Below are 27,500 nucleotides of genomic sequence, written 5' to 3'. Positions count from 1 at the left end.
TCTGGTACACCTCCACCGGTCGGTTGTACATCTCCGCCATGGCCTGCATCTCAATGTGGTTCCCGTGACAGTTGTTTTTTCTTTTCCTGTTGATGTATGTGGTGAAGTCTTCTGTCACGTAGTTTGAGAAATAGTCTGCGTTCTTCATCTGAGGATTTAGAAGGCAAATTTTTTTTTTTACACGTTTCTGCATTGTGAGTCGAAACAGCTGGCAAGAATATTGCGATAAATAAATAAATAAATAAATAAATAAATAAATCTCACCAAGTAGTCCATGCAGTGTTTGCGAACGACTTCGTGCATATCTTGGTCTCCGTAAACTTGATCAGCTGTGAAGAAACACGTACAATAATCAACAAGTTCAGTAGAGATCACAAATTGCTAGCCGGGAAAATGTTTTGAGGCGTTTTGAGTGCGGACTTCAGAGAGACCGGTGAAATGGTTTGGAAACGCTTCCATCTAGCAGGCATAAGGATGTTTCTGGAGAACCCTGAAAGTGCTCATAAAATGCTCATGTATTAACTGATTTTGTCCTTCGAGGTGGTTTCCTTTGAAAAAAGGAAGTTGAGGATAGAACAGGTAGAAGGGTGTGACTGAAAAACCCAAAAATTAGGTGTAGAGTAAAGTGAAGTTTCTGCATCGCAGAACAATCGCTTCCTCTGTAATTGTTTTATTTTTTATTTTTTTGGCCAAACAACTTTCATTGTTAACTAGTGACTACCGTGGATTGTTGACTGCAGCCGTTTTGTGCTTAACTATCCTGATATTGAGATGGCTGTAGTGACAATGAGCCAAGACTTTAGAGAGGGAAGAAATGCAGAGACGCATCAAACCCTGAAACTCTAAGCACCATCACATGACAACATGCAGGAAGCTTTAACCACAGCTACACAAACACACCAGGGTTGATGCCAACATGAGTCCCAACAGTCAGCCAGTTTATAACTCGGGGAAGGGACGGATCTTTTCTAGAAGGCATCCGATTGGACACAAACTGAACAACAATTTTACCTGGAAATAATCTGCTTGAAAATTAGAATAAGTTGATCGTAAAAAAAAAAAAGAAAAAACACACAATTTGGAGTAAAACTTGTACCAAATCATATTTTCCAAATTTCTTTCACAGGGACTCGCAGAAATTAGCAAAAGTGGCTCCTAATTCTAGAGTTTTCTATAGTGACTCCAGGCAGCACCCAACTGGGAAGCTCTTAATTATGCAAAGAAGCCTTGAGGTGCTTTTAGAGATCCAAATGAAATGTTTTCTTTAAAATTAAAGATAAAATTCAAGACAAAAAAAAAATTATTAACAATTCAATAAAACTTAGCAACTTAACAATAAAAAAAAAAAGAGGAACAATCCAGGACCAAAAGAAAAAAAGAAAAGAATGAACTGATCAACCCTTAATAGCACAACATCAACAAGGTAAATTTTTTTTTTTTTTTTTTTTATTTGCACACCTTTATTTAGCGCTCTTGCACCAGTGCATGGCTGCGATGCTACATGACTCTTTACATGAGTGTTAGTTTCGGTGGGCTTTATCGCTGCAAATCTCGCTGCTGCATGAGTAAAAAAAGAAGCAAGCTGAAGCGTAGATTGTAAACAAACGGGCCCGAAGGTTCCCACCTCTTCCTCCCCGATGAGGCCATATGCAAATGACTCGGGGAACGTTCCGGCAAGTCACATGACCCCCTGACCGCAGACATTCTCAGAATCTCTGAGTCAATTTCCTCTTTCGTGGTATCAGCCTAGTTTTCTTGTGACACTGGGGAAGCGGATGCTGCTGTTCATAATCCACCTCCAAAAAAACCTCACATAATATATATATAGATAAAAACTAATTTTTGGCACTTTTTTAAACTTTGATCACTGACGCGATCGTGGGGTTTCCATTGACTTGTGGAATTTTTGTTGTTGTTGCAACTATTCTGCTATTTTTAGTCATTCCAGTCAAGGGACGTCGAAATGTAAAACAATTATCTGCTGTGAGTTCCCCCTCCCCCTTACTCCCTCCCTCATTCACTACCTCACTCTTCCTCACTCACTCTCAATCTCCCTCTACCTCACTCACTACCTCACTCTCCCTCACTCACTCTCAATCCCCCTCTACCTCACTCACTACCTCACTCTCCCTCATTCACTACCTCACTCTCCCTCACTCACTCTCAATCCCCCCTCTACCTCACTCACTACCTCACTCTCCCTCACTCCCTCCATCACTTCCACACAGTTGAAATAATCAGCTTTTATGTTGCTAAGTAGAGAAAAAAGTTTTTCATAACTGAGGCAGTGCCTTGGTTTAAATAAGGAATAAAGCATCTCAGTGTGTGCAGTTTCAGGAAAAGAATCAACCCCACGGTGGGTGTGTTAACGTTACAGCGGCGTTGTGACTGAGATCACCATGAAGGGTTTTATTCTCACACCACAGCATGTTAAATAATCCTTACAAGTTTATTAATCACAGAAGCCCTCATAAGTCTCATCCGTTTATTGTTACGTAACACAACACATTGTTATGCAGAACATCCACAAATATCTTTGCTTTATTCAGGATTTTTTTTTGTGTGATTGTTGCGGTTAAAAATGCTTGATCTTGCAGCAGCAATTTTTTTTTAAATGTGCGGTGCAAATTTGCAGATTCTGTTGTTCTTCTTTTGAATGGAAAATGACTTGAATCGGTGAAATCACGAGCGCGGGATTCGATTAAACTCCTCGCGGTGAGAAACACGTACTGAAATAAATCTCCAGTGTTTTGTGAACTTGTTTATTTTCTTATAGCAGCTATAAACACTCCTTCGATCAACAGCCACAAGTTCCAGACAGAACAAAACGTGCAAACTGTTCTTGAGCAATCGTATAAAGGAGTATAAAGTATAAGTATAAAGTCTCCGGTGACAATCGACATTTGCACACTTTCTGGATCCGTTTTTAAAAAGAGAACCTGTGCAAAGTCGACGTAAAGTGAACTGCTGCCGTCTGAGCTGCTGATGTGGAAAATGACTCGACACCTTTGTTAGATTTAAATTTCAACAAATAGAAATTTTTGCTGAAAGGCAAGAGATCAGAATTTCTCTACATTGTTGATGTGGTTTTGAGCACGTCAAGGAGAAAAAGTTCAGGAAATTCATCACCAGGGCAAAAGGAAGTACAATGTGACAGGTGTGTGACTGGGGCAAGAACGAGGGCAGTTAGTACACAGGTAGATTCGTCAGCTGTGTGACGCAGAGCAGTGTGGAATTTCTGACTTCTTTCACTTCCCGGTCAGGTCTGGAGACGGGTATTTCGGCGCTCGGTGTTTCCATTCATGACACTGAGGTGTATGTGTGTGTGTGGATTAATTGAGTTGGAGCAGAGCAGCGGATGGTGTTTGGTTAAAGTAGGGACACCCCCTCCATCCCTCCCTCTCTGCACAGAGAGACATTTACATGAATCTGACTCATCTGTGATCATAAACACCTGCCTTTGTTCTTTCCCAATTTCGACCTCAATTTGACTTCCAAATCATGAACCCAGAGAGTCTCATAAGGGTTAGAGACGCTGTGTGGAGCCCGAAGCGCCGCTCGTTAGGGGGAACCAAAAGGAGACTTCCAACAGAAAACTTTAAAACTTCACAGCAGCAGAGAATCAGAAGAGTTCAGTAAAACAAAAAGAAAATCCAGAAATTGTGTGTTACCACATAACTCTGTCTCTGTGTGTGTGTGTGTGTGTGTGTGTGTGTGTGTGTGTGTGTGTGTGTGTGTGTGTGTGTGTGTGTGTGAGAGAGAGAGAGAGAGAGAGAGAGAAAGAGAGAGAAAGAAAGAAACAAAGAGTGTGTGTGTGTGTGTGTGTGTGTGTGTGTGTGTGTGTGTGTGTGTGTGTGAGTGAGAGAGAGAGAGAGAGGGGAAGAAAAAAGTGTGTGTGTGAAAGAGAGAGTGTGTTAGAGAGAGGAAGAAAAAAATGTGTGTGTGTGTGTGAGAGAAAGAGAGAGGAAGAAAGGACAAAGTGTGTGTGAAAGAGAGAAAGAAAGAAACAAAGAGTGTGTGTGTGTGTGTGTGTGTGTGTGTGTGTGAGAGAGAGAGGAAGAAAAAAAAGTGTGTGTGTGAAAGAGAGAGAGTGTTAGAGAGAGGAAGAAAAAAATGTGTGTGTGTGTGTGTGTGTGTGTGTGAGAGAAAGAGAGAGGAAGAAAGAAACAAAGAGTGTGTGTGTGTGTGTGTGTGTGTGTGTGTGTGTGTGTGTGTGTGTGTGAGAGAGAGAGAGAGAGAGAGAGAGAGAGAGAGGAAGAAAAAAAAGTGTGTGTGTGAAAGAGAGAGAGTGTTAGAGAGAGGAAGAAAAAACGTGTGTGTGTGTGTGTGTGAGTGTGTGCGTGAGTGAAGGTGAAGGAGTGAGAGGGGGGGAGGAGAGGGAGAGAGAAATTAAAATTATGCTCGCACTGAAATATTTTGATCTCTGTATTATGACCCATTTGGTGGAAATTCACCAGGAGACACACCCACACCCACACCCACACCCACACCCACATCATCTTTCACTCTCTCTCTCGCTCACACACAAAGGTCAAGCTACTTTTATTCCTGTTAGTCCATGTTAATTTTTGTGCCGATTCAGTCTTTATCCTCAACACTCAACATTCATCTCCCTAAACAAAGCGATGCGGCGGTGCTTTAGTCCTTTCTTCATTCCACCTCTCTCACCTCCTCGTCCGTATCCTCTGCTCAAACAGCTCCTCACCCAAACCTTCAACCCTACTGCGCCTTATAGCTGCACTGCATTCTGGGACTTTAAGCATAACCTGAGAGGCACAAACAAGGCTATTTTCCAGGAGCTCATACTTTAGGTTCAGGATTTCCTCTGTCATATCGACATGGTTCTAAGAATCAGTAACTGTATCGGCACCAAAATCTCCAAACCAAACCGAAAGATTTCATCTGAAACATATTCATTGTGCAGCAGCAACATTTCTGCAGTTCAGTACATGCGCATGAAGCTCTGTAGTTCCCTTGCGCAAAGCTCGAGATGACCTTTTTACTAACATGGGTGACCAAAGATGAGAAAGCTGAACTAAAAGGGGAAGAACGCTGATAGACAGGCACGTATACACAGGCAGATAGGCTTCGCTGGAAAGGAAGCCAAGAGGCCAAGTCCAAATTAGCAGAAACAGGAACCACAAACACGCCTTCATTGATGAGGGACACAGATAGCATCGTGCTGCTAACCACCGAGCACCCTTCTAAGAAAGGGGCGGGGCTCCGGCATCGTGCACTGGTGTAGTTACTAGTATGTGTCACACATGCCCACCCCCTTCAGACCTGCGTGCCTACGATAAGCGTTATCCCTTCAGAACAGGGGTCCGGGCCACGTCACGGCACCGTAAAAACGTCTCTTCTTTACGAGAACACGGCGTTGATCTGAACACCACGTGTGACGCTCAAAAGCTCATTCAGGAGTTTGAGCGTCAGAACGCGGGGAGTGCAGAGATACAAAGAAAACCAGATAAGAGTTCAGAGAAGTTTTCGCCGCATCGGATTAGAAGAAATCACCTTAAATACGTGTTCTGTTCATGCAGGAGAACAAAAACTTCAGTCAACAATTATTCAAGATTCATAATCTATTAATTATAAGAATTATTGCACTAATCGCTAACGCTCATTAATTCTCAGCAGCACGTTTCGAGGAAAAAAACCCCCACATGTAACTGATACGGTTTTGCGTTTGTTTTGCGTAGTTTATTTATGGAAGGAGTCTCCAGTTTTCAGCCAGAAATAAAGAAGGAAAAAGTGTAACATGGGGAAAAATCTTCAGAATGAAAGATTGACTTGAGTGGGTTTTTTTTTTTTTTTAAATAAATTTATTATTTAAATAAATACATGCAAAAATAAATAAAAAAAAGAAAAGAAAAAAGACAAATTAAATTTGGAAATCGATGACAAAAAAACTAAAAAGATGATCAGGTAACAAGTTACCTCGCACTAACAAATACAATAAATAAATAAATAAAAATAAATAAATAAAACCAGAATAAACAAGAAAGAAAGAAAGAAAGAAAACAGGGAAAAGAAACATAACGAACCAAATTAAGGAAAAATCCCTGTCAGCGTACAAAGAAGAAAAGCAAATTAACAATAAATAAAAGAAATAAGACGAGACGTCAAAAAGAGTCAGAAAGAAATAAAGCAAGAAAGAATTAAAAAGAAAATCAAGAGGGGAAAAAATGCAAACTGGAAAAAGTGAAGAAAAAAAAACGAGGAGAAAACAACGAAAGAAAGAAAATACACAAAAAGAAGAAAGAGCGAGAGAAAGAAAAGTGATACTGATGAGTTCAGAGTAACAGGAGTAACAGCACACCACGCTGTGTTTGATTCCTTACACAACACAGTGGAACTGTTTTAAATCAGGACTAAAACCCCCCTAAGTGTAAACACATTACACCTTCGCTGTTAAGACCTTGAATATACACACAACTTCTACACAAAATCATCACGCACGTCCGATCGTTTGTCTCGGAGATGTAGAACGTCGAGCGGTTTGATTGTGTTTGGAAGAATAAAACACTAATCCCCGTTACCGCTAGCAACAATCCCAGCGCTAATGCTGAAGACGACGACTTCTGGAGGTCTTTACTGTAAGGACAGGGTGGGGGTGTGTGTGTGTGTGTGTGTGCACGCACGTGTGTGTGTCACATCAAAGTGTGAGGCTGTGTTGTCATGGTGCAGTCAGCAGTTCAGCTCTTGAGTCAGAGGTCACGTTCTCTGACCCACATAGCCACACGAAGCCTCAGGTTGCAACGACTTCTGATAACACAGGAGTGGACTTCTCCAGCTCAGACTGGACAGAGCAGGAGGTATCCACACACACACACACACACACATACACACACACTCTCTCTCTCAGTGCAGTCAGTCAGCACACATTCATCCGAGATTTTTCTCCTCACACCAACATAAAATAAATCAGAGAGATGTTTCTTGGGTGTTTCTCACTGCTAATCATTCTAAAAACGTCCGTGGTGTTTAAAAAAACGTCATTATGATGAATGTTGTTAAAAGGAGGAACAGGTTTGTATGTGCTAATACTTTTACCACAGTTTCCTCATGCCAAATAATTCGTTTCCTCCTCATTCATACAAACCTGCACTTTCTACTGAAAAAGGAACGACTAATAATTAGCAATAATAGTAATCAATAATAATAATAAAAACTATTATGACTATCTTGCTTAATTAGGTAAACAAAGCTGTGTTAATTGCCTCGGGTTGCTGTCTGGGTAAAAAGTCAAACCTTTCGTTTCGTACGTTCGTCACTAGAGCTTTCACAACGATGAGTAAAAATAATAATGTGCAAAAGTTCAAGAGTCCAGACTAAAGCGGACAAAGGCAGCAGACTTCTAGATCACGATATTCAGAGTCGTCTGCACTAAAAAGGACAGACAGAGAACGCGTCGCGGATTTCGGGTAAACGCTGTTCGGAAAGGCCTTCAGCTTAACGTTAAGACTATGTTCTCTAAACAGGTTGATGCCTTAAACGATTGTGTTCTGATCGGCTTGCGTTCAAGCAGCATTTGGCATATACTGTACACTACACACACACACACACACACACACATAGTATATAACCATGTCGGTGCTGCTCTTAGTAGTTTTAACCACACCCATTGCTACAGCTACACACACGTCAGCATATGAATGCTGCTCCTAATTATTGAGTGCAGGTGTTTTAGCCACACCCACTGATATAGCCACACCCACTGCTATCACCACACCTATTCTATAGAGTCACACACCACCAGTACATGGTTGCTGATCTTCAAGCTTTTGTGCCACACCCACTGCTACAACCCATTATATATAATAGGTAATATAATCACACTCCAACAGTATGTAGGTTAAATTACTGAGTGCAGGTGTTTTAGAGACACATACGGCTAATAGCCACACCCACTGATATAGCCACACCCACTGTATACAAACACAAAAAAATATATAGTGGATGCCCTCAATTACTGAGGGCAGGTGTTTTAGCCACACCCACTGATATAGCCACACCCACTGTATACAAACACACCACATATAAGTATATGGATGCCCTCAGTTACAGAGTGCAGGTGTTTCAGCCACACCCTCTGATATAGCCACACCCACTGAGATATAAATCACACTCCAACAGTATGTAGATGCCCCATTTACTGTGTGCAGGTGTATTAACCACACCCACACCCTTTTTTTTTTAAACAAAAGCACTGATATTATAATTTTATTTATTTATTTTATATATAATGTGACTTTTGCTAGTGAGCTTTAGTAAAAATGGATCTTGCTCCTGTAAAGTGCTGCCAGGAGATCCATGTTTTCAGCAGGAATATGTTAGATTTGTTCTAAAAACTGGCCAAACCTCTTATTTCCAGCGGAAAAACACCTTGTTTGCAGTCAAATGGGTGGATTTGCATGCATTCAGTAGAAGCACTTTTGTTTGTGCAACCATACAGCACACACATGTGAAACCATGGCAACCAGAACGGCTGACCGGAAACCAGGGTCAAGTTATTTCCAGTGAAGACACAATCAGCGCAGGTGTAAAAGTAGCATGAGGAGATATATATATATATATATATATATATAAACAAACAAACAAAAACAAGAAAACCCCCAGTGCTTTATTCTTTACGTTACACGCTCTTGTTGACATGACTGATATGAGCCTGCATCGCTTCCCGTCTCTTCGTTTCCTCCGAGCCGTTTCCTCATCTTGTCTCCTCCTGAGGACGACTTGCTACTTTGTCTGCGATCGTGAGCAAAGAGCAAAGAACGTGATCAAGATTACGCTGCGCCGGCGTGTCGACGGATTCCACCCTTGTCTCTGATGTGGCACAGGACGCAGCGTGCGACTCGCACAAGTGAAGCTGATATCAATCTCGCGTTGTCATGCTCTGCCTTGTGTGAACAGATCAATACGGTGATGAGTGCAATTGAGGAATTTCACTGCTTGAAACTTTGCTCTGCGTCTGGTTTGCGTTGACAAATCGTCCAAGCCAGGTCCAATCGTCCGAGCTCAAACATCCGTACCGGTACCTGTATCCAAATCTGGAGTGGGTGTGGCCTAAATCTTATGTGAATTCCGGCTGTAACGATTCCTCGTTATCAGCTACGTCACTCCAGGTTATAAATAATGACTAATAACTAGACGTGTGCTGAGCCATATTTCTAATCTCCCGTAGCAGCACTGTGCAGTAGGTTCGTGATTTCGTTACAGGAACAAACACGACGGTATCTGTTAACATCCCTTATTATAACTGGTTAAAAATCCGACACCTGGCGTTAAACACAGGTGTAAAAGTACATAAAAGTGTCTTTTTCCTGTTGCTCGAACGCTTGGAAAGTTCTTCAGAAAGAAACAGGGTCACGTATGTGACAAAGGCAATACGCGAAGAAAATCTCAAACGTCTGACTAAGCGAGCTCGAGTTTCATTAGTACGTATTACGAGAAAAAAAACAAGCCGTCCGTTAGTCGTTCCACAGAATCGTAGTTACATAAAAACACTTAGATGTCGTGTTACACCGCAGCGCTGCGGAATTCCCCCATCTGACTCGGTTCGACTCAGCAACGTCTGTGATAGTTACGGTTCGAACAGGTGAACGTGTAGCGCAGAATGCGTAGGTACTCAAAGTTTAACAGCAAAGGGAAGACTTCTGTAGAAAGATCTCGAGAAGTAACTTGATTCCGGGACGTTACACAGCGTATATTAATGCATAAAAACTATGACGAGCCATTCTGCAATGCAACAATTAAATAAAACAAAACAAAACAAAACAAACAACTTGAGTACTTCGTCTCACTGCTGTGGCGTAAAAGGGGGGAAAAAAAAGCAGCACAAATGATCTCGAAGCCTAAGAGCTTCATTTGAAATGTTTTCTCTAATGATGTTGATACGCTGCAATTAAACAAGTCGACGTGTTTAAAACCTAAAAAAGCAAAAAGGTGACCGCATTTAAACTCTCTCATTTGTGTAATCCTGGTACGAAGCTACTTAAATAAGTGTACCAGAGAAAATGAGGTGCTTTACTACAAATCTTTGACTCGTGACATCAAAGGAGTGAAGTACGTCATTCACAAAGAGACGCATTTGAGTATGAAAATGTGGGACGCAAACAGCTAGAGAGCTCGCTTGAGATCAGATCCCCTGAGATGGACGTTAAAAACGGGTCTCTGGTTCACTAATCGTTTGGTTCACTAGTCCCCGTCGGGACGTTCGGGACTCCAAACCGCTCTGAATGTTTAACACGACAACGTAATATCTTTCATTTGATTTATTCACCGGTTATTAAGCACCGGTCTACACATATTTACAGTACAGATGACATCATAAAAAGCCGTTTTTGAGTAACTTATCCTACTTACTGTATACACACACAGAGGGTTTAGAATAGACCTTGATTCAAAAACACGGAATAATTAAAGCAACTTTTACTTCAATCCTGTGTTTGGAGGTAGTAAAACAACAAAACCCAAACAAATGTGTTTCGAGCTACTTTTTCTTCTTTTGTCTACAAGTATGAAGCTCACATTGAGATGGTAGTACATGGGATGGGATTAGAGGTCGGAGGAGTTCGGGCGCTCGGAGGAAACTCTGCCGGTGGGAATTACAAACCCCACTTCCACTTAGAGATCAGAAACGTGCCGCTTCCGACGACAAACGAATCGCGGCTGGAGTGAAGAACATACAGTCCCTGACAAAAGTCTTGTCGCTTGTGTACAAATTGACCCTGAAGTGCCGCTGAAATATTTCTAATCAAGATTTTTTTTTTTTTTTTTTTTTTTTTTTACAAGAAATGGCTCATTTTAATCCCAACAGCTTTTGTAATAATGTTTCAGTGCAAAACAAAACTGTCAAAAAGTATTCTAATATTCACACCTTGGTAAGGTCTCAGGTGTGTATAAAAAGAACCCCAGTACACTAGACCTTCACATCAACTGCAACTAGACCTCTGCAAACATGCCTAAGATCTGCAGGGTGGAAGGCAACATCAATAGTCTAAAATACCAAGAAATCTTAGCTACCTCTTATATTCCCAACCATAAAAGAGGCCAAATTCTGCAGCAGGATGGTGCTCCATCGCATACTTCCATCTCCACATCAAAGTTCCTCAAGGCGAAGAAGATCAAGATGCTCCAGGATTGGCCAGCCCAGTCACCAGACATAAACATCATTGAGTATATCGTCGCTGTCGGGCGGAAACCTCGTATGTCCAAATTTGGTCAATTTCATATTTTTTCACATATCGATGCTATTGGTCAGTCCCCACGTGGGTCTGTTATTTTTACAAGTTATTAACCAATCTAAAGTCTTGAAAATAGCTTGAGCGCAAATCTCATAACTCCATTGGACACTTCAACTGTCCACCTCTTCCTCACTCCACGGGAGAGCTTCGCGGCATATTTCTCCTCAAGAAGAGTCGCAACGAATCAACACGTCTTCTGAGGTAAATGTCTTCAAAACACTGGGCTCAAAGAAAAAAAAATCTTGACCCCTGCTAGTTCTGGTGCTCGTCTGAGGACAGGAATTTGGCGCAAGACAATCCACTACAACGTGGACTAAACCCTGTGCACTGCAGATAAGGTACGGCGTTTTTTTCATTTCCTGAAAAGTAGCGGTTTTGGAAATACGAGGATTCCGTCTGACAGCGACGATATGTGGGGTAGGATGAAAGAGGAAGCATGGAAGACGAAACCAAAGAATATTGATGAACTCTGGGAGGCATGCAAGACTGCTTTCTTTGCTATTCCTGATGACTTCATCAATAAATTGTATGAATCCTTGCCAAACCGCATGGGTGCAGTCCTTCAAGATAAATCTTTTTTCGGTGAAACTAATTTATTTCGGTGCATTAAACCTCATTTGGGAGGGTTTTAGCTTTTCATATGAGCTATTTCTAACACCAATTGATTCATTAAAAGTCAGGTTAATAGCAGGCGTTTCTACAAAATAGATAAGCGACAAGACTTTTGTCAGGGACTGCAGAGTGAAACACCAGCCTCTACCATCTACTCCTCCTCCTCCTCCTCCTCCTCATCACTTCTGCACTGAACTTACACACCAGGTCACGGCATCTGCCCTCGCGTCAAAACAGACTGAGTGGAATGTGTCTCGTGGAATGTTGTTTGCATACGATGGAAATTTTCATACGGAGGACAGCACGCCCAAGTCTGGAGTGTGTGTGTGTGTGTGTGTGTGTGCGTGTGTGTGAATGAGTAAGTGACATGATCCCGAGCCAGGTCAAGTCACAAACTCCTGTCGTGCCTCGCTCTACATTCCTGTCATACCCGAGACCTAGTTGAGCGGAGTGCGATTGAGCCTGAGCCGGATTCTCAGAAGGAAATAAACACGCTGCTGATTTAATCTAAAGAGGAAGCAGAAGAAAAGTCCCCTGAAATTCCGTGACCTGGCGGCGACTAAACGTACCTGGGAAAACGTATGGCTGACGTTTACGACCGTTTTTGAGGAAGAAACAATTAAAAAGTGAATTTTTTTTTACTGAAAAATAAAAGCGGATTGAAAAAATAAAAAATAAAAGCTTTGTCGGAAGAGCTTTTATTTTCTAGGGTGATTTCAGAATATAAACATTAAACATGGGGGCACGGTGGCTTAGTGGTTAGCACGTTCGCCTCACACCTCCAGGGTTGGGGGTTCGATTCCCGCCTCCGCCTTGTGTGTGTGGAGTTTGCATGTTCTCCCCGTGCCTCGGGGGTTTCCTCCGGGTACTCCGGTTTCCTCCCCCGGTCCAAAGACATGCATGGTAGGTTGATTGGCATCTCTGGAAAATTGTCTGTAGTGTGTGAGTGTGTGAGTGAATGAGAGTGTGTGTGTGCCCTGTGATGGGTTGGCACTGAGGTAGTTCAGATAAGCGGTAGAAGATGAATGAATGAATGAATGAACATTAAACATCTCCTTAAATCCTGGACAGAGGTGCAAGAGAGTTTTCACATCTGGTTAGAGGAAAAATTTGAGGACAATTAGGAAGATGGAGCAGGAAAATCTGTGTAGAAATGATTTTTCCTCCACGATCCTGCATTACCAATAAATAAATCAATCCCACAACAAAGTGAAAGGACAATAAACCAATAAACACACACTTCTGGATAAATGCGTCGTATGTGTGATGAGATGTTTTCCTCTTGAGTTTGGGTGAGTCGGTGCCTGATCATACAGACCCACTTCGAGGTTCCACGTTATGTGCGTGCTGAGATGCTTTTCAGCTCACTGCTGTAATAGAGTGCGCTGAGATGAGCTACTTAATCCTTCCCGAGCGGCTGGAACCCATCGTCAACACGCCGCACGTTTCCAGCCACAGAAAATGTTTTTGTATATTTGAAAATACTGAAACACAGAGATTGGACTTTTTTTTTTTTTTTTTTTTTCAAGTCTCATGTTTGATGTGAACGTTAACAGAAGCTCTTGACCTGGATCTGGAGCTCCTAATAAAGTGGCCGGCGAGTGTACGTGTGTGCAGATTCACCTTCGTCGATTTCTGGCAATTTTTTTTTTTTTTTTTTCCACCGTCTGACCGTGAACTAGTAGCTCTTCTGAAGCTCAGCACATTTCAATCCTGTTTACAAAACCTCTATCAGAAACAGAACGTCTGGCTGCTGAAAGTGAAGAACTACTTGTGATGGACACGACGACCACACACACACACACACACACACACACACACACACACACACACACACACACACACACACACACACGAAGGTTTGCATGCCATTGTGCTGAGTCCTGCTGGGAAGCTGAGAGGCTTTTGAGCAGAAATGCCCGGCTGGCAGATCCTGTTCCTGCTCACTGTTCCATTACCCAAGAACGTCAAAGTGTTTAATTACAAATGAAAAGGAAAAAAAAAACTCAAAACAAACTTGTGTAGCGTTTCTCCCTTAAAGACGCTGAGCGTGCATTATATATGTGGATTAAGTTCTTTTCTGTAACTTCAGCCCTAAGTGAAAGTCTGTCTGATTTCTATCTGATATCCCACCGTGTGCCTGGCAGGATTGGTGGGATGAAGCTGATACTTAAAATTCACGGATCGGATCGAAGGGCTCGGTGGCTGAATAGTGGGCGAAGGTAAACGGGTTCAGGACACGGTGTCGGAAAACGCGTGTTAACGGGAATCTGGAGGGATAAAAGACATCCGATTACGGCGGCGATAACTAGGACGCATCTGTAAGGCTGTAATTTTAACGCGTCGTGTAACTGATGCCGGCTGATTAGGAACAGGTGCTTGGACGTCGGGTGTGAATTAAACCCACGCACCTGGATGGGTCCAAAAAAACTTCTTGTGCATTCCTGAGTGTTTCAGATCATCTGACGCGTACACAGCAGCTGCTGGACATTACAGCAGGCTGAACAGGACGGATTGTTCGAGGTCCAACGTTAGTCGTTTGGTGAACAAGCAGAGCTTCGAGAAATACACGCCAGGTGTGTCACATAACACCACGACAATATCCGTATCTGTTTAGTGCTGCAGAATAGATGTGTTGGGATTTAAACCTGAAGTGGGCGTGGCCTAAACCGTAAGCCTTTTGTTCTGTAGCCCGCTACGACTGGGAGCTGGGAAACGCTGGAATTGTTGTTTGACCTCCTGTTTGTGTAGGAATTGAACAAATAATCCGTCTCGTCGTGCTGATTACGCTGATAAACTTGACCGGAATTGGGTCAGTAATAAAGTTCAGTTACGTCCTGAGGGTTAATTGGCACCGGCTTCCGAGATACAGTTTCAGGTTAAATTATTAATTGCATCAAAAGGATTCAAAATTAGAAGCTGGGTGTGAGATTACGCTCCGTTACGTTTCTGCCAAGTGCCACTATTCACAAAGCAATGAGAATAGTGACACACTGATCACTATAAATCTCTTTTTTACTCGTAAAATAAAATACATTTCTATTTGTTTGTTGCGTTTTTTCCCCCATGAAAATCTGACCGGATTGCGAGTGGGTTGGTCCTGCTGTTGTGTAGCTTTCCAGACTACTCAAACTTCTACCTTTTTATAAAGCTTACAAAATATATTGTGAATATCGGATAATTACAGAACACAAGCTCTAACGTCGGATTAAACGACAAAGTTCCGTCCGTTCCTTTATTCGTGACATTTTGTAATCGACTCGACTCTACAGCGTGGACTGGAGAGAAATCAGCCTCAGTGTTTATATCCTTCTGAATCTCTGTATTGTGATTAACTGGTGATGCTTGACCCATAAAAATGCTCAATAATCCGACGGGACGCTTTTGTTTTCTACTTGGACGCTGAATACGAAACGTATACGGACGAGTCGGAGTCCGAGCTAAAGAAGTAAAGGAAGAAAAAAAAAAAGGAAGAAAGCAGATCCATGGTTGCACAGCTGAAAGGAGAGTGCTGGGAGCGAGGGCTGGTCTGTACACATGACACCGTTTCCCACGTCTCAGAAACACCAGTTCACGTTCCACCAGTAACCCGATTTACATAACAGTGTGCCGAGAGCGTTCGCCAAAGCAGCAACCCAGCAACCTTTAGTGTCTTTTGGATGAAGGTTTTCTCTAAAACGAGGTCTGGTTTTTATAACACGGTTGAAGTTTCTTTAAAAAGGCGCTGTTTTCACACCTGAACCTGCGCTCGAGCTGAATAAAACCAGCACCGAAACCACAAACAGGGTTTTCAGTGTGACAGAAAAACTGAAACCACACAAAGGCTTTCTCACTATCACACACACAGCTGTATCTCTCTGTGTGTGTGTGCGCAACGTCAAGGAGTCAGAATGAAATGACTCGACCCTGCTGAGAAACCCGAGGAAGGGTGGAATGAATGACCCGTCCATCTGAAGGCATTAAAAGCGAGACAGCGGCCTGGCGTCATCGTTTCCAGTCTTCTTTAAACAAACGCGACCGTAACTGTGGAAAAAAAAAACAACAACCTGCGGCTTGTAATCACAATTAAAGCCTTTTATTTATCGGATTTGCCCAGTAGTTCAGGTTAGGTCGAGGCATCCTGACGCGAGTGACCTGAATGTCACCTCGCTCGTAAAGTGACATGCAAATACCCGAGTACACAATCAACCGCTGCTGCTGTCTGAGCCGGCCGTCCGCACACCATTACGTAATCGACTCCGACTTCGCACGGAGAAAACCGGCTGCCGCATCCAAGAACACGCTGTACGAGCACAAACGTTTGCATCCCACATCCATCTCCATTTCTACATATCTACTACTCTAATCCTTCTATCTATAGACAGATATCTTAATCCAACACACGGGGAAAAGAAGACCTCAGTGCCTCGGTTACGTCACCCAGAAGATTTATTTTAAATTGGCTTGAAATTTTCAACTGAGAAAATGTAACGGAGGAAAACAAAGCAGTCCGCGACAGTCCTTCCGTTAAAAAGGATAAAACCTATCGATTTATTTTGTACTATTCGTAACATTTGTTATAATTAATATATTATAATTATATAATTATATAATAATTAATATAATTAATGATCATCATTTAGCCCTAACACACCAAATAAAATAACGGTGGCTTAGTGGTTAGCACGTTCGCCTCACACCTCCAGGGTTGGGGGTTCGATTCCCGCCTCCGCCTTGTGTGTGTGGAGTTTGCATGTTCTCCCCGTGCCTCGGGGGTTTCCTCCGGGTACTCCAGTTTCCTCCACCGGTCCAAAGACATGCATGGTAGGTTGATTGGCATCTCTGGAAAAATTGTCCCTAGTGTGTGATAATGAGAGTGTGTGTGTGTGCCCTGCGATGGGTTGGCACTCCGTCCAGGGTGTATCTTGCCTTGATGCCGATGACGCCTGAGATAGGCACAGGCTCCCCGTGACCCGAGGTAGTTCGGATAAGCGGTAGAAGATGAATGAATAACATATTAAAGGAGAGAGACAGCGGACACCAGCTAGGACTTGTGGTTTTGGTGCTCTAGTAAGAGCCAGAGACACAAATACATAATGTGGTGAGGTTTAATTTGACCTTCTGAAAGTCTCATTTGCTGAAACTTTGCGGGGAATTTCTGAGGACTATGAATATGTGTAAAGCCCAGCAAGAAAAAAAATTAATAATAATAATAATAATAACACCAGCAAATATGATTCTGAGAAATGTCAGCCTACGTGGGCTTTCAAAGTCAAGAAAACCCCACCACAGACAGACACTCACACAGCCTGTGGTGAGTTATACCGGTAAACGAGACCCTCATTCACACTGCTGTTACCAGAAATTAAGAATAGAAAAATGTCCATTTTTTTACTCGCACTGTATTTCAGAGGGAACTTTTTACTCGCACTGTATTTCAGAGGGAACTTTTTACTCGCACTGTATTTCAGAGGGATCTTTTTACTCGCACTGTATTTCAGAGGGATCTTTTTACTCGCACTGTATTTCAGAGGGAACTTTTTACTCGCACTGTATTTCAGAGGGAACTTTTTACTCGCACTGTATTTCAGAGGGAACTTTTTACTCGCACTGTATTTCAGAGGGAACTTTTTACTCGCACTGTATTTCAGAGGGAACTTTTTACTCGCACTGTATTTCAGAGGGAACTTTTTACTCGCACTGTATTTCAGAGGGATCTTTTTACTCGCACTGTATTTCAGAGGGATCTTTTTACTCGCACTGTATTTCAGAGGGAACTTTTTACTCGCACTGTATTTCAGAGGGAACTTTTTACTCGCACTGTATTTCAGAGGGAACTTTTCACTCGCACTGTATTTCAGAGGGAACTTTTCACTCGCACTGTATTTCAGAGGGAACTTTTTACTCGCACTGTATTTCAGAGGGAACTTTTTACTCGCACTGTATTTCAGAGGGAACTTTTTACTCGCACTGTATTTCAGAGGGAACTTTTTACTCGCACTGTATTTCAGAGGGAACTTTTTACTCGCACTGTATTTCAGAGGGAACTTTTTACTCGCACTGTATTTCAGAGGGAACTTTTTACTCGCACTGTATTTCAGAGGGAACTTTTTACTCGCACTGTATTTCAGAGGGAACTTTTTACTCGCACTGTATTTCAGAGGGAACTTTTCACTCGCACTGTATTTCAGAGGGAACTTTTCACTCGCACTGTATTTCAGAGGGATCTTCAGGGACAACAGAAAGACAGAAAGCGGGAGGTCGGATCGGGGAAAGCGACACTGTCGTCCCTGCTGGGAATTTCAGCAACACGGAGAGACGACATGTAGGTCAATGCCGTTAACCTCAGCTGAGAGGTTGGGAGGAGCCGAGGTCATTAAAAAAAAAAAAATCTGCTGCAGATGCAGGACTCACTTAGACAGTAGAGTGCAATAGTTAGCATCCCCTGCTTTACATACTGGAGAGTTAGATTCCCATCACATTCAGAATTTTTCTGAGCTGACCACAATGTTTCTTGTATTTCACAAACAAACGCACAAAATCGTTGGCTGGTTTTCGGGGACAAAAAGAAAACGGTTAACTGTTTATATAGTAAATGTTTCTATAATATTTCAGTAAGGAGTCTCCGGTGTCAGTGCTTTGTATGAGTCAGGAAGTTTTCCATCAGACAGAACAGACTGTAACAGGAGAAGTTGCATGTTATCTATCCATTATTATTATTATTGTAGCATAAATATATATATATATATATATATATATATGGGAACATTAACACGCTATGGCTGAATGTGTGCAGTAATTTGGATAAATTGCTAGATTGAGCTGGATTTTTATTTCATTTCTGATCTTCTGTATTATACAAAAAAAGAATAAAAAACAAACAAAATACAGACTACAAATCCTACAGAGACATCATCTGGATTATGAAGAAGAAGAAGAAGAAGATATATACAATAAATAAATAAAAACAAACCAATAAATTCTAGAGGGACTGATCTTCTGGAGAAAAAAATAGCTAAAGTGAGCTTTTATAGCAGAACAATCAATATTGACCTGGTAACCCATCGTTTATTATTTCTCTGGAACAACACGACCCTTAGTGTTGTATTCCCCGAGAACTCGCACTCTATTCCAGCATTTTGTCTAATAACAAATATCCAAAACCCTTGATATGTCCTGTTGGTTAGAATACAGGTCATTCACCCGTTCTGTTTGTCCTAAGGATGTACAAACTTTTGCACACTGTGTACCTAAACTAAGAGAAACCATGTGAGAGAGACGGGATTGAGCGTGGATTTAAAGAGGAAAGCGTGAACTATAGGAAGAGCAGAATAATTAAATCAGTTCATTTGCTATGGACACACACGTGACTGGCAGCTGAGAAAAATATTCTGGGGCAAACAGAAAGTGTGTAGTAGTGAGTTTCACCAAAAACAAAAAACCCCCATCCGTCCTAAACGCTTCATTCCACTCATATCTGAAAACTGGCTGTGCAGAAGTGATGATGACTCTGACCACATGTTTGTAGCTTAATATGGAAAACAAGGCCAAGGGGAAAAACTCTGTTATTCATTCGGTAAGTAATGTTTAATTACATCACACCAAACTGCTGAAGCTGGAAATCTATCCAGAGTCGTTTACCAGAGTTCAACAAAGGACGGATTGTTATTTTAGAAAAAACGGACTTTGTTTCAAAATCATTCGGCTTCTTTTGATAGACAGTAGCTGGATTTCTGACAGGATTAAAGCAGGACTGTGAAAGTGACTGGAACTTTCACTGAAACGTGAAGCGCCACAGTGCCATCGTGTGTGTGTGTGCGGTAATGCAGCGTCTCTCAGGGGAACTTAATAACCTGACATTTACATTTACGCCATTTAACAGACACCCTTATCCAGAGTGACGTACATTTTTTTTTCCTATTTCAATTCACACAACTGAGCAATTGAGGGTTAAGGGCCTTGCACAGGGGCCCAGCAGTTAGCAGCTTGGTGGATGTGGGATTCGAACCTATGATCAGTAGTCCAACACCTTAACCACTGAGCTACCACATGCCACAAACGATGTTGCTTCCAGATGTGAAGTAATGTGTGTGAGAGTGTGTAGGTGTGTGTTAAAACGCTCATGAATGCTTATAATAAAGCCTTGCACAAGAGAAGTGCAGACACGAAGGTGAGGAGGAAGTAAAGAGTCATGTAGGTGATGACGCTTTCTCACACACACACACACACACACACACACACACACACACACACACACACACACACACACACACACACACAATTAACAGGTTAGAGATGTGTTACATACCGACAGCTCTGAAGAGGCACGCACCATCTTCCTTCATTTTTTTAATCACGAATCCTTTCTTTTCTGTAAGTGCTTTCTCGAACCAGTGCTCCTGCTGCAGAGAGAGAGAGAGAGAGAGAGAGAGATGAAAGAGATGGAGAGAGAAAAGTGGAGAAAAACAGGCAACGGATCAGTCAGAAAGAAACAAATTGCGAGCGTGTGTGAGAGAGTAAGAAAGAGCGAAAAAAAGAGAGAGGGGTAGACAAAGTAAGAGAAAAATAGACATATTAAGTGAGAGAAAGATGGTGAAGGAGAGGGTGAAAGAGAGAGAGAGAGAGAGAGAGAGAGAGAGAGATGACAGGTATTTTACATGTTATTTGAGAACCACACACAAAATCAAATTCACAACAGGCCGAGGTGTGTTAACTTTATGTTCTCTGCTACATAAAAAATACTAAAAATGCGGTGCACGTCAATAGAGTAAATACCAGTTGAAAAATGACTGACACATAAGTGTCCATGTCTCAAACTCCACAGAGCAGTCACTTAAAACAAACAAACAAATAAAGCAGATATCATCAGCTCTCATCTCACTATGCCCCTTTTCCACTAAAAAGAACCGAGTGCTGGTTCAGAGCTAGTCCTGGTGCTGGTTCAAAGTTGGTTCCACTGGCGAACCTTCTAAGAACCGGTTTGCCTTTCCATCAGCTAAAGAGCCGTCACAGAGCCGAGTCTGACGTCACTGTATACGTGTCACGTGTCCCAGCAACTTTAGCGCAGCAGCGGCAAACACAAACACATCAACAATGGCGTATGTTGCTTTACTGTTACTGCTCATGGCTTTGTGAACCTACATTAGCATCCAAACGTGCAGCTCCATGTAATTTGTATAAACGGAGGTTGTAATCGAGAAAAAGTACATAACGTTATTTTATTATTAACACAGAAAAAAGTTAGCCTTAGCATGTAGCTACCTACTATCATGTGTGCTTAAAGTAAAAGTGTATTAAACATTAGTATACTTAAGCTACATTATCAAATGCGCCAACAGGAGCCCCGCCCCCAGCCCCTGACACAAGCGGTTCTTAAGTGTAGACCAGCAACGTTTTGGTGCTACTTAAGAACCACTTTTCCTGGTTCAGAGCCGGTGCTTTGGCTGTCGAAAAAGAAAGAACTGGTTCTAAATTAGGCTCTGGCTCCGAACCAGCAATCGAGCTGCCTCGGTGGAAAAGGGGCATAAGAGCCTAAAAGAGTCTTCAGTCACAGAGGAAAGGTAAAGCACTTTGTGAGAGTTTGGCGACCTCTAGTGCACTGGAGTGGGTTCAGCGCAAGAATAAAAATATTTAAACATCTGTATAAGGTGTAGGAACTCTTAACATCATCCTTATTTTCATAAGGAAAAACAAACAGCCTGAGAAAAATTTGTTCACAATGATATTGCCTTGAACTCGATAAGCCCCGCCCACTTGACCAAGGATGAGTCGGATTGGCTGATCAGAAAAGAACGCTCTTCGGCATAGTTACCATGGTGAAGAGATTTACAGATCAGGATGTGTTAAGCATATTAAAAATAACATCTAAATGAAAAGCGCTGTTTTTATTCGCAACTGTACACCAAAACATGGCGGAATACTGAAATTGGAATGTGTTAATTCTCTGTAACAGGAGCTTTTTGGCAGTAATTCTGCTGTTACTGTTGCTATGGTAACCTGTTAACAGGAACTTCTGTAGCAGATGTGGCGCATAAGTTACAGGCGAAACAAACTGGTGATCAGTGGAAAACAGTCGTGATCAGTGACTGGTTGTTGGAAAACAGTCGTGATCAGTGACTGGTTGTTGGAAAACAGTCGTGATCAGTGACTGGTTGTTGGAAAACAGTCGTGATAAGTGATTGGTTGTTGGAAAACAGTCGTGATCAGTGACTGGTTGTTGGAAAACAGTCGTGATCAGTGACTGGTTGTTGGAAAACAGTCGTGATCAGTGACTGGTTGTTGGAAAACAGTCGTGATCAGTGACTGGTTGTTGGAAAACAGTCGTGATCAGTGATTGGTTGTTGGGAAACAGTCGTGATAAGTGATTGGTTGTTGGAAAACAGTCGTGATAAGTGATTGGTTGTTGGAAAACAGTCGTGATAAGTGATTGGTTGCAGATGCAACTCAGTCAACATTATACACTGGTGTTAATTTAAGGATACAGGATCTCAACTCATTTATGGGTAGCTGTGATGTGAGCTGGAGAGCATTATTGAGTTTAGGAGAAAGCCTTTTGTAATCGTGCAGCCGCATCCCAAAATAAAAAAAAAATACTACAAAATGGGACATTTGCTATATCATAACACTCAGCACAATGAGCGGAAATGCGTCACGGCTATTCGGGTGACGTCACATGCTCGTATCCACTCGCCACCAAAAGTATTGGCACCCTAGCATACCGGCCTTTGGGAATACTTGCTCCGACACGCTAACGTCAAAGACTGTCACGCCGAACTTTACAAATCTATTTTTAAGTTGCTAAAAATTCAAATTCCCCAAAGTCAAAGGTTTTGTCTGGGAAAAAATTATGGATTTTTCTAGGTACTTTCTCTATAGGCTGAGTGTTGATTACTCAATATACCTTTGTTAACATTAATAACAATCAAAGAAATTCATTCAATTGACTGTGCAGCCAGGCAACAGAGTCTACACTGTGTCAATTAAAAGTTAGAGAGGATCAGGGTTGGCAGTCAACACCACATGCAATTAAATCAAATTATGCATCAGAGAACAGTTCAATGTCACATATGGGGCACAAAAAAAAATAAACAAACTAATAAAAACACATTTTTCCAACTCTGGTAATTGGCTATTAATTGAAAATAATGGATGTATAATTAACTATGATTAGGAAGCAAAAGCATATCAACGCTTACAGGGTGGAGCAACAATAAAGCAGCCGTTAACGTAATGTAACGTTAATGTACGTTAACACACACGCGTACACATACAATACAACAAACAAAAACGCATTTTCTTTGTGTAAGACAAACCATCATTTCAGCGACAAAGAAACAAAGCACAATTTGAACCATGTCTGGTTTTCCACATTCTTTCAAAATAAGGACTGAAGAAATAAATTTAAACAATTTCCTTGACCGGTTCCTCAAACCAATCCTACAGCACAGGTGGTGTTATGTTTCTTCAGTCCCACACTCAACTTCAGCTCTTACTTGAAATTACGTCTCATTTATTCTTGTGCAGAAGAACAGAAGAAAAGCTAAGAGCCAAGGTTTTATCTTGTCCGACTTATAGGATTAATCCGGATAAACACGAATACACAACTTTTTTCCTCTATGTTTACACTTTTTGTCCACACGAAACATGTTTCTGTAAAGATATCCGGTAAAAGATATCGAAGAGATATCCAAAGTGATGTTCTAAAACTATTAAGCTACACTTTTGTTATTTTTATTTCTTAGTCATGTGACCCAATTAACTCAAAGCAAACAAGATGTCGGACGATGTTGTACTGCAGTTGTTGTGGCTGCTGTACACACGCACAGTATAGTGATGAAAGCGCACAAGCAATTGTTGGAAAAGGTCTAAAAACACCAGTGTACACAGACACATAACGTAGACATACTCAAGTGAGACCAACAGGAAGAAAAATAAAGCTTGGAATGAAGTCCTAGAGATCAGAGATAGAACGGAGCACTGTATGTAACATGCAATTCAAACAAACTTTTCACACTGATTAGCCTTAGTAATTAACGTGAGTTTAGCTTGTTAATGACTACCATTTATCCGCATGGGCATCAGTTTGTAATCACAAGACCAACAGCATCTTGCAATGTGTGACCACTCAGTGACTTCTAGCCTGAGGATAAAATAGTCCTTTACTCCATTTTTCACACTATTGACTAAATGTATACAAATTGAACAGACCTGACCTCAGTGCTTGACCTCAAAATATGGGCTGTAATGTAATTGTTTTGTAGTTTGTTATAGTGAGCAAAATTAGTAAAAAATAGCAAAATTTGCAAATAGCAAAATACTAAAAAAAATTGAAAAATAAAAAAAGGAATAGTTGTAGTTTGTTCTGTAAAAAACACAAAAAGCAAAGCCACTAATAAATAAGAAGAGTGTAAATAAAACACATTGCAATAATTCACTTAAAATCTAAAAAGTGATTATGGATTATTTATTAAACCTGACCTGTGTGTGAGAGATACTAGTAGATACTATTACTTTACTTATTATTTACACTATCTAAAAATTACATTAATTATCTACAAGTGTCACTGTTTATTTATCACTGTTTATTTAACAAGTGTCACTGTTTATTATATATATATATATATATATATATATATATATATATATATATATATATATATATATACACATATACACATTAGGAATATAATATTATATATATACACATACACACACACATACACACACACACACATAAATGCATGTTGACTGAGTAAAAGTAGAGCATTAACCCTCTCTGACGGCCCACCGGATGTAGTGAGAGGAAGCCCATTACAATGACCACAGGCTTAATAAAGTGTTTAAAATGATTTAAAACCTAACTTTCTACCGACATGTCGGAATATTATAACCTTTATTTAACCCATAAATCGGTGTTTCCTATAGAAACAACGTGCAATTGTACACAGCAGCCCTTCTTGCTAGCTGTAAACACAACGCTAGCTCATTGAACCAGACTTCAGCAGGAGGCTAAATCTGTTATCTGTTTTCTTTTTAATCTTGTTGAGTGTTGACATTAAAATTAAACGCTCAGATCTTATTAAAAGTCGTCGAAACGTGATTTCATTGACACCAGCTGTGTTTACGTGGCTGTTCTGTATCGCAGGTGTTGAGTTCTAAACGTTTAGCTAGTTAATAACTAGCTAGTTAGCTGCATGTGTATGTTTACCTGTTCAACCGTCGCCGGATCCTCCGACTGCAGTCTGGAAGCGTTCTCGTACTCATCCTCGCTGTTATAACCGGCGCCTTCCTCGGGATCTGAGCTCGGACCAACGCCACCGCCTCCAGACACCCCGGGTCCGGTACCTCCGCCTGCTACTCCTCCGGTGCAAGTCGCCTGACGCCGCCTCTTGCTAAGCCCCGGGCCCGAGCAGCAGCTCCCTATTCCTATTCCTCCAGCACCACCGCAGCCTACACCGACCGTGAGCTCTCCTCGAACCCCGGAGATCCCGCTTCCGTCTCCCGGCCCAGCCGGGGACCCCGAACCTACCGGCGGAGGCGAGGCCTGCTGCGGCCGGGAGCTCGACTCATTCCGCCTGTCCTCCCTGGAGGAAGGCGGAGCGGTCTGATACGACCACGGCGGCGGAGAAGCTCTGGGCCTGGCGCCCGTCCGCACAGCGTGGGAATGCGGGTGCGGATGCGGATGAGGATGCGGGTCGGATCCGCTCCGTCGGTCCGGTTCGTCGGTGTGATCAGAAACGCCAACAGACGAGCTTGGCTTCTTCTTGGGCAGAATCGTCATGTTGGCTGGCGAGCTGTCTATTTAAAGCAGATTGGGGTCGGGGGGAAGGGGAGGAGGGGACGAATCCTCCGTTTTAAACGTTTTGCGTTCGATCGAGAGTCGACGTGAGCGTCTTCTCGGTCCGCGTGTACGTCCTTAGACGTCTAGACGGAAAGCTGAACGACTTTTTAACGTGATAACGCGACGCCGATGGAAACAAAAACAAAGCCACGGCTTCCCGTCCGTTCTCCACTTTCCACAAAACATCAACACACGGCTGACGGCACGCATACGTCACTTCCTCTTTGCTCCCTTGTGTCCTAGGCAACGTCCACAATTTAATGATCGCGTACTAAACAGCATGCGACGTCAAATTAAAACCAGAACGACGACACTAACGTCCTGTCGCTAGTCTTTATTAAACAAAACTATACTTCCGCACTCGATAGTATGTAAGACAAGAAATTGGCTTCCTCCTTACTCGGTTACTACCGCACTAAATAGTATGTAACATGACTTTAATAGTAAACTAACAGAATTAAATATACAAGAGCAGAAATCGGCCACGTCCTAAATCGTGTACTGTAAGATGCAAGCCATAAACTAGCTTTGTTCTTCCTTTACGCCATAAATAGTATGGATTGTAGAATATAGAAGTATTATTATTATTATTATTATTATTATTATTATTATTATTCTTTTCATTTTATATTATTGTTATTGTTGTTGATTTGTTGTTGTTGTTGTTATCATTATCATTTATTTTATTTATTTTAATATCATTATTATTATTAGTTTTATTATTAGTAGTAATAGTAGTATTATGTTTTCTAGTTTTCTTTTTCTTCTTCTTATTTTTATTATTATTTTATTATTATTATTATTATTATTATTAGTAGTAGTAGTAGTAGTGGTAGTCGTAGTGGTAGTAGTAGTTTTCTATTTCTTCTTCTTCTTCTTCTTCTTCTTCTTCTTCTTATTATTATTATTATTATTATTATTATTATTATTATTGGATTTTTTCATTTATTGTCGTTGTTATGAAGATTGAATAAAATCAAATTTATTTGTATTAACAATGGACGTTGTCTCAAAGCAGCTTTACAGAACATATGAACAAAAGTTTATTTTATTATACAAAGATTAATATTTTATATATATAGGGCATGGTGGCTTAGTGGTTAGCACGTTCGCCTTACACCTCCAGGGTTGGGGGTTCGATTCCCGCCTCCGCCTTGTGTGTGTGGAGTTTGCATGTTCTCCCTGTGCTTCGGGGGTTTCCTCCGGGTACTCCGGTTTCCTCCCCCGGTCCATAGACATGCATGGTAGGTTGATTGGCATCTCTGGAAAATTGTCCGTAGTGTGTGAGTGCGTGAGTGAATGAGAGTGTGTGTGCCCTCCGATGGGTTGGCACTCTGTCCAGGGTGTATCCTGCCTTGACGCCCGATGACGCCTGAGGCACAGGCTCCCCGTGACCCGAGGTAGCTCGGATAAAGCGGTAGAAAATGAATGAATGAATATATATGTGTGTGTGTGTGTGTGTGTGTGTGTGTGCGTAAACTACTTATTAATATTATGTGTTATATTGTGTAATATTAAATGTGTTTGTATTTATGAACCTAATGAACAAGTCTGAGGTGACTGAGGCGACTGTGGTGAGGAAAAACTCATTTAGATGGAAGAGGAAGAAACCTTGAGAGGAACCAGGCTCAAAAAGGAACCTCATCCTCATTTGGGTGACACTGGAGGGTGTTATTATAAACTGTTATAAACACCAGAGAGTGTTATTATGAATAATGTCCTTTCTACAGTCAGATACAATTGTGTATTGATTAGGAGGTTGTTGTCCTCAAAGACCACATGTAGTTGGTATTTTCTCTTTGAATGCATGAATCCTCATGAAG

At 41.6% G+C, this 27,500-nt stretch overlaps 1 protein-coding gene across 1 annotated transcript in view; it reads right to left on the bottom strand.

The window, feature by feature from the left end:
* The window catches only part of otud5a (OTU deubiquitinase 5a), a 35,346-nt gene extending 9,422 nt beyond the window's left edge, over positions 1 to 25,924 (bottom strand). Inside the window, exons 1-4 of the mRNA XM_060882481.1 lie at positions 25,045 to 25,924; positions 20,146 to 20,239; positions 265 to 329; positions 1 to 148 (exon numbers count right to left, since the gene is read on the bottom strand). The exon at positions 1 to 148 is cut by the window's left edge and continues 9 nt beyond it. Of these exons, the coding sequence (XP_060738464.1) occupies positions 1 to 148; positions 265 to 329; positions 20,146 to 20,239; positions 25,045 to 25,617 (880 nt within the window). The 5' untranslated portion in view covers positions 25,618 to 25,924. The remainder of the gene's footprint in view (positions 149 to 264; positions 330 to 20,145; positions 20,240 to 25,044) is intronic.
* Positions 25,925 to 27,500: the final 1,576 nt, after the last annotated feature.

The sequence above is a fragment of the Tachysurus vachellii genome, chromosome 11 (genome assembly GCF_030014155.1).
Source record: "Tachysurus vachellii isolate PV-2020 chromosome 11, HZAU_Pvac_v1, whole genome shotgun sequence".
NCBI classification, from domain to species: Eukaryota; Metazoa; Chordata; class Actinopteri; order Siluriformes; family Bagridae; genus Tachysurus; species Tachysurus vachellii.
Note: the sequence above shows the minus strand (reverse complement) of the source record. Positions and strands in the feature narration are given on the sequence as shown.